General features: G+C 39.0%; 1 protein-coding gene across 1 annotated transcript; it reads right to left on the reverse strand.

Moving 5' to 3' along the window:
* Positions 1 to 1,151: 1,151 nt before the first annotated feature.
* Positions 1,152 to 7,239, reverse strand: emc3 (ER membrane protein complex subunit 3). The gene is made up of 9 exons (XM_005941104.3): positions 7,001 to 7,239; positions 6,446 to 6,613; positions 6,297 to 6,354; positions 6,100 to 6,193; positions 2,703 to 2,807; positions 2,517 to 2,598; positions 2,322 to 2,401; positions 2,111 to 2,193; positions 1,152 to 2,011 (listed from the first exon to the last, which is right to left on the reverse strand). Exons 2-9 carry the CDS (start codon positions 6,598 to 6,600, stop codon positions 1,883 to 1,885), a joined length of 786 nt encoding a protein of 261 aa, XP_005941166.1. The 5' UTR covers positions 6,601 to 6,613; positions 7,001 to 7,239; the 3' UTR covers positions 1,152 to 1,882.
* Between the last annotated feature and the right edge of the window lie 706 nt (positions 7,240 to 7,945).

Consider the following 7,945-nt stretch of genomic DNA (forward strand, 5'->3'; position numbering starts at 1 on the left):
GGAATTGTGAAAAAAGAAGGATTTGTGAAGACAATGACACAATTATAAGTCTCTGCTTGTGAAGAACAAAGCATTTTAGGTCCTCACATAGGGGAGAAAAGCGCTATATAAGAACTAGTCCATTTATTGTGTAGTATTTGAGATATTCATGTTCAAACATTGCTTTAGATTTCAAATTGTGGAAAAAAACATTGGAAGAGGGTCAATGGATGATTTTCTTTTTTGAGAAAAGTACATCTTGAAATGTATTTTTTATATATGAAGTTAATATTTCATAGCCACCATTATATACCCAGTCTTTGTACCATGCAATCAAAAATGGTCAAGCAGAAGGCTCATGGTGATGAGATCAAATGACTCCATTCATAGACACTGCACTTTTTTCCCTAAGGGACATGGTCATGAATGTAGCCTTTTCACAGCTCTAATCGCTTGTCTTTTCTATAGATCGAAATCCAGATTTCACTTTGGTCACAGTTCTTACTGCGACACTGCCCAGTTGAGCAGGCTTTGTGACTGAAGCCTCTTTCAAGTCACTTTTTCTTCTTTTGTGCCATTTTGACTACATCCATCCTGCCTTATATCAACAGTTCAGGCTGGTGTTGATGGTGTAGGGAATATTTCCTTGGCACACTTCGGACCCCTTTGTTTTCCACAGAGCATAATTGGATGCTTACGTTACATTTTACACCTGTGTTCAAGCATGATCATCCTTCATGTTCCTCAATTCATTTGTTCACTTGCCTGCATTTCTTTATGCAATGTAAACATGACTGACAGGTTGTTAAAACAAGATTGCAGTATAATTAAAAGACAACAACTTACTTTTAAGCGACATTTTGTCCATTTAAAAAAAATTCAACTTACTGCCTCACTACTAATCATCCTAACCCAGGTAAATGAAGCAGACACTGTATTGTGGAAAACTGACAACAAAAGAGTAATGTTAATGTCCACGGTATCTATTCAAATCTTTTACTGAGGATGAATGTGCCATGTGTATTATTTGAATATTCAGCTGTAGTGCTTTTTCTTCCCTTACACTGAACGCTATTATTCAAAGAAACAAAAAAGAAAAAACCCAGCACAAAACAAAAACACTTTCTTCATATTTGAAAAGTGTTAGTGTACATGGAAAACAAATACAACTATTTTGAATCAAAACAGACTTTATACTGTACAAAACACAAGGGAGTTAATTACAAAATAAACAGTCTACATACTTCAAAAACAATATCTCGATGACAAAACTCAACATTTCCCCTGCCACAAAACAAACAAACAAACAAACCTAACCTGTTCTGGACCTGCTTCTATCTGCAATCTAAAATATGAGCAATGATGGATGGTTAAAGCATTATTAAATATAGATCATTTTGACCTGTAAAACTGTTTTATGTACTATTTTGTTTTTAAATGACACAGAAAATGAAGACAGCTAATCTAGCTGTGCACGACATTAGGAAAAAGAAGCTCTAGGCAGTTCAGATTCTATTACTTAATGGCATTATGATTGCATTCAGTTTCAAGCCAACAAGAACACATTAAAAAACAAAAACAAAAAAAAAACCATCACGTAATTTCTCTAGAACAGCCCCTTCTTTCTTTGAAATAACAAAGCAGGGCTCCCTATTATGCATGAGGCAGCAGTAGAACCAGTGTATTTGTGTTCATTTCAGTTCATTTAAGGACAGGAATGGAAGGTAGATACAAGTGAAAAGACCACCACAACAAATTACACGATGTAAACTTTGCATATGAAGGGATTTGTCCCAGTTTTGTGGTTTCAGATAAAAAAAACCAAAAAAAAAAACCCCCAAAACAAATCCCTGAAATAATCAAATTTCAAATTGGATTCTCCAAAAAGGAAGTGATTAGGCCTTCAGAAGATTCCGCTTGGCAGCTCCTTGCTGAACATGCCATCAAAGTCCAACTCCCGGCTCATCAGATCATCCTCTACATTCTCAAGCGCCCACTGATGGTCAGTCAGTTCCAGTGCCTCCCACTCAGCCTAAAAATCAAAAACAAACAGCACATGAAATTCCCAAAGCCCCATGCCACCAACCCCAACCCCTCTGTAGTTAATTCAACTAATTATAGACATAAATACTTTGAAAGCTTTATTTGTATCTGCAGGCATGGCCATGGCAGCACCGCTCATCTGCTCCTGCATGATCCTCGACTGGTCTGCGCCTGCGGGCATTCAGTCACAAAGCAAACACAATCAGTATGTGGGCATTTTCACTAAAGTCACATGATGTAATCTAATTATCCATTTTAACATTTAAACCAATTTCAACTTTGTGAAAGACTCCACTTACCGTTATCTTGGCCTAGGATTAAAGAGTACATGCTTCGAAGTCCAAACACATTCAGGAAATACCAGGATGCTGAGCTCACCCTGCATAATACACACGAGCAAACAAATCACAATGTCATCACACACTAGCTTAAGCATTTTCATATCAATAAATAATCAGGGGTGCAGTATGAGTCCAAGTATCTTGCTTTATTACCAAGAAGCATCCAATGAGAGCAACTCTATTCCTTGTTGCAGCATGGGCTTAAAGCGCAGCGTGAGAGGGAAGGGAACCTTAGCTGTGTGAAGGAAGCACAAGCAGAACACCGGCATGTAATTTCCATTTAAATGATATCTTGACAAAGGCAAACTTGCTTTTGTGTGGGTCAGGGAGATAAATTACTTGTTACAAATCCTGAAAAAGTCCAGTTGATCCAGCCACCGATGAGGATCATGGGAAGCACGTTGGTTACGTTGCCCTTCATCATATCTGTCAGCATGCTCGGATCTGTGAACATTTTATGGGTAAAGAAAAAACTTTAAACGCCAGATAGCTGAAAAGATATTCATAAATACTTTTTGCACATTGGTAGGAGATCCAGCTTCACTCTTGATGTAGAGACAGGTGTCAAGGTGTTAAGTTGCTGGTTGGCCAACCTGCAGTATGTATGCTGGTACCATGTACTCTAGAACTAAGGCTGATGTAGACTTCTGTGGGGAACCTTTGTAGAGTCTATGACGTCACCTACGTAAGTTGCCGACATTTATCCTTGTGTGTGGTTATGTGTTAACTACAGTGTGGTCGTGTCCTGGTGTTTTACATGCAGTCCCAAGTAGGGATGGGTACCGGTATCCGGTGCCTGATGGCACCGGTTCTGACATAAACGGTAGTAACCAGACCGAAAAGCAGCGCACATTTCGGTGCTTTATTTCGGTGCTTTTTTTTCCTGAGCTGTGATACACTTTAGATTCTAGCCAATCATTTTACGTTTCCGAGGATAGTAGGCGGGGCCAGGTACGTACGTTCTTTTAGAGCAGAGCTACAGATTAAAAATGCCCAAGGCGAAGCGGTCAAAAGTCTGGCTGTACTTCACAGCAAAATATGCAAACTCAGCAGCCTGCAACAAGTGCTTTAAGCTGATACTGTGATACTGTCAAAGGAGGTAACACCTCAAATCCGATGAAACACCTGGCGACGCATAGCGTTTTTTTTAAAAGCCGAGAAATGCGCCGTATTTGATAGCTTGCTGCGAGACCTCACACCGAGCACATCTACTGCGGGTGGGTTGCCTGTTATCGGACCCGGAGTTAGCAACATCCCCCAAAAACACGAAGAGGAGAGTCCTGGCCCCTAGCCCTGCCAGTGTAGCAGAAATGATGACGGATGATGATGCAGCAGCAGCCGTTCTTCTCTGCGTGAGTAGCTTAATGTTGTTCGTGTGTAATTTACGTTGAGTAGGCTAACCACGTTATTACATTAATGCATGTAAGGTGAACTAGCAAACATCATCATAGCTACATGCGGCTGTCTTCTTGTTTGATGGCAGATACTCCCTTCACCCTGGCCAAAAAGGCTAAAATGACCAAAGAAAAAGTGGAAAACAGTTAAACATGAGAGGTTTTTGGACAAAGTTTGTGTTTTTTCCATTGTTTAAGCACTGCTTCCAGCCAAGAGTGATACCATATATGCCCCATAGCTGCAGAAAAGGCTAACATTGTTATCTTTTTACAAAAAAACAGCTGAACATGAGAGGTTTTTGGACCAATTTTGTGTTCTCCATTCTTTAAGCACCGTTTAAGCACCGGCACCGTTTCAAAAGTACCGGTTTGGCACCGGTATCGGATAAAACCTAAACGATACCCATCCCTAGTCCCAAGTCAACAGAAAAAAAGAAAATGCTTTCTGGTAACCAGGTTTTAGTTTTTCCCTGAGCCAAACCTATTTGTCCCTCTAGTCTTTCCACTTCTTTGTACATTCCCCCATATCAATCCTGATAGTTTCAGCACTCTCCCCCTCCAGGAATTTGCTGACATGTGGGAGTCCTTATACTGATGCTATTGTACTGGTAACTTCTCTTTATAATTAGATGATGATTGTTATTGCCTCACTGTTAAATTCAAAAAATATGCAGTGGAAAAAGTTAATGTACAGGAGGAATCGACGGTGCAGAACGAGCCAAGCATAATAGTTGTGGGCTGTGTGGATGTGTTGTGTAGTTACAGTTCCAGGGAAGTGCATTTTAAGTTGTGCTGTAGGGTTTCAGAGGGGTTTGCATAAATCCCCAGTCAGTCTGCTGAAGAGTCCTGCTCTAGGCTGTGCTTTGTTTTTCATGCAGATTGGTTTAACACTATGAGACAACACTTTGCATGGTCACATTTCAGCCATCTGAAAACAGACTTTTTGGGGGTTTATATTTTACATTTATCTCAATAACAATAAAATTTTATTTGACTTTTTACTATGCACCTGAGCCGAGAATCTTCTGAGACCTCCCCACTTGGCCAAGAAAAAATGTTAGTACCGTCTCCCAGTTTAATAGTGACTTAGTAAAACTCTCACAGGGCCTGATTAAAAAGGGTCTAAAAAAACGTTATTTCAGTGAGGACATTCAGTTGACCCTCTTGCTATTTGTGTGATCACCCCGCTGATGAAGGCTGCACAGAATTGAGTCATCACCACTGCATTGTTGCATTTTCCATATCTTTGTATTGATCACACCTAAAAACGATGGCATTATTGAACTAGATTAGAGATTTGAGCTACTTCTAAAGAGATCAACCACAAATGTGCAGGATCTGACCCGCAGCGTTTCATTAGGTCAACATTTTCATTCATACTTCTCCTTCCTCTTTGTTGTGTTCTTTCAATACTGGATGACACACAAAAACACACCAATGAGCTCTGCGGTTATGTAATCACTGATAATATGTTACCATAACTGCATTACATTACAAGAAAAGTAGTAATGCTCTGTGCAGCCACATCATCTGATGTTATGAATCAATCAACACACTTTAAATATTGGTATGACAGCTTTGTACATTCAGTATGCTTTTACTGGCTCTCCTCGATGTCATGTTTGAACCTTGAAAGCAGGGATGGACAATTAAGCTAAACTGCCCATCTGATGCTAATACTAATAATAAAAATAATAAAAATAAATAAACAAATAATAATAATAACAACAATAGAGTCCCGATCAAAAAATTTAAGACCATGTGTAAGGCAAAAAAACCCAAAACATTTTGTATGGTTGGATCTTAGCAAGGTTCCAAGTAGAGCTTCAACATGCAAGAAATGGGAGTGAGACTAAACATTTTTTGAGCATGCAAAACTGAAAACAATGCTTAACTGAAACAGGCTGCTATCAAGTGGTCTTAAACTTTTGATTGGGACTGTAATAATAATAATAATAATAATAATAATAATAATAATAATAATAATAATAATACAAGAAAAAAATTTGTATTGTGCTGTTCTGGTTTGCTCCAGCACTTTCTCCTCCTCTGCCTCAGAAACTCTTAACCTTCTTCCTAACTCACTTTCCACCTAAGGAGTTGTGTAATCAGCCAAGACTCTTTATGAATTATTTTACCAGGACTCAGCCGTAGCTTTAAGTGGAAATTCTGAGAATCTGTTATTAAAAAGATTTGTGAAAACACTGCTGTGTCCCATGTCTTTCAGCCACATACTAAACAACCACTTTTTATTTTAGAAATTAGTTGTTACAATTTCACAGCTTGCTCTTTATTTAAAAAAAAAAAAAAGAAAAGAAAGAAAGAAAAGAAAAAAGTCTCACCTGTCATTGGAGAGGGTGGGACAACCTTTCTCTTGGTCTTCTTGAAGAATCCGTCTTCTTGGTTATTGAAGTAGAACTTCCTCATCAAAAAGGACTAAAACACACAGAAATAATCACTGATATAGTCAAAGCACATACAAGAAAACAAATACATTTGAGTTCTCACTCAACTTTGCAACTCACTTTAGGCAGCCTACCTGTTTGGGAATGTATTTTCCATTTTCTCTGAGAATTCTGCTCCGAATAAGTACCTGGCTGGATTTGAAGAAAAAGTCACACATATGAGCTCAGCATTGTTTTTCCTCCTTGTGATTCGGTTTATAATTAGATATGATGTATGACGCACCTGTCAGAAACTTGTTCTAATGTCAGCTTTTTGTCACTTTGAAGGAGAATAGATACATAATGCCGTATAACCCCAACCAGAAAAGTGATGAAGACAATGGGCAACACCACCCAAAGTCTAATATTGGAGTCCAGCAGAAGCTCCGGCTCAGCCATTCTGTCTGGTTACCTGACAGGAAAAATAAATAATTAAATAAATAATAATAACAACAACAAAGCAAAATAAGAACGGCAAACAGAAAACAAGTCTAGCTGCTTAACCGAAGACACCAGCATGCTTTTTTTTGTAATAAATAAAAGAGAAGCTGAAGTCGGGCTGAGACTGACGCTAGAGGGATGGGCTGTCAGGTCCTCCGGTTAGCTAGCCAGCGCCCGTGACATTAGCGACTGACACTGAGCTAAGAAAATCCAGTTAAACGACACCATTTGAGTTCATCTTCGCTGTGTGGTAACTATATGTTGAAAGCGTCAACATTTTTATTTAATAAAACTGCTATGTGGATTAAGAAAGCTGACGCTAGCGGAGTGCTAATGTTAACATTAGCCGGGTGGCTACCTGCTTCTGGATGTATGGGTCACTGTAGATGAGAGCTGGCCAGTGGTCTCAGCACAGCAACCGCCGCTCCTAGTGTGTTCCCCAGCGGCGACAGACACACCCCATGCACCGTGTGAGGTAGTTAAATAACTTATATAATTTCTAACGGTTCGCATCCACTACTGTGACCACTGCTCTGCGTTGGCTCTGGGAATGAGGAAGATTTTCTGCTTCTGCAGCTCATCCGCGTCGCAATCACTGGGACTGCAGCGCCACCTCGCGGGGATGTACGCATTGCATTTTGCTTTTTCTTCTTTGTCACACCAACCCTCTGCATGTCATCCTTCACCACATCCGAAAGGTTATGGTTAACCTTTTTATTTACTATATTACATTATTACATTATTTAAGGCTTAACATATGTCTTTCGGATTTTCCTGTTTCATGTTTTTCATGTCTTCAATGACAACTTGCAATTGTACAGTGCTGTGAAACAGTATTTGCACTGTCCCTCAATTCATCTTTTTCTTTCCTTTTTTTCATATTTGTCACATTGAAATGTGTCAGATCATCAAAGAAATGTTAATAGTAGACAAAAATAAAACCAGAGTAATTACAAAATTCAGTCTTTAAACTGGGATTTTGTTAATTTAAGCAAAGGGGTTACCCAAGTCTACCTGGCCTAATGATAAATAGTAAGTTCAGTGTAAAGTTAGTGTTCATAATTAAACAATAACAGAGAGACTGCATAAAAACGACATCCACAGGAGAGTTCCAAGAAGAAAACCACTGCTGACCAAAAAGAACACAAAGGCTCACCTCACATTTTCCAAATCCATTTTGATGATTCCCCAGACATCTAGGGAAATATTTTGTAGACTGATGAGACAAAAGAAGGTTTAAGTCATGTTACATCCTATCATAGAGCATTTTATAAAAAGGACATCGGACATCGTACCAGCAGTC

Source organism: Haplochromis burtoni, unplaced genomic scaffold, assembly GCF_018398535.1.
Source record: "Haplochromis burtoni strain Fernald_Lab_line unplaced genomic scaffold, NCSU_Asbu1 Contig_177, whole genome shotgun sequence".
Classification (NCBI taxonomy): domain Eukaryota; kingdom Metazoa; phylum Chordata; class Actinopteri; order Cichliformes; family Cichlidae; genus Haplochromis; species Haplochromis burtoni.

What these genes read in the sequence shown, in the direction of transcription:
- emc3 (XM_005941104.3), bottom strand. Translation starts at nt 6,600, where the DNA reads ATGGCTGAGCCGGAGCTTCTGCTGGACTCCAATATTAGACTTTGGGTG. An exon ending in GAAAATACATTCCCAAACAG is followed by an intron (nt 6,194 to 6,296) that starts GTAGGCTGCCTA and finishes TGTGTGTTTTAG; the next exon opens with TCCTTTTTGATGAGGAAGTT. An exon ending in ATACAAATAAAGCTTTCAAA is followed by an intron (nt 2,012 to 2,110) that starts GTATTTATGTCT and finishes TTTGATTTTTAG; the next exon opens with GCTGAGTGGGAGGCACTGGA.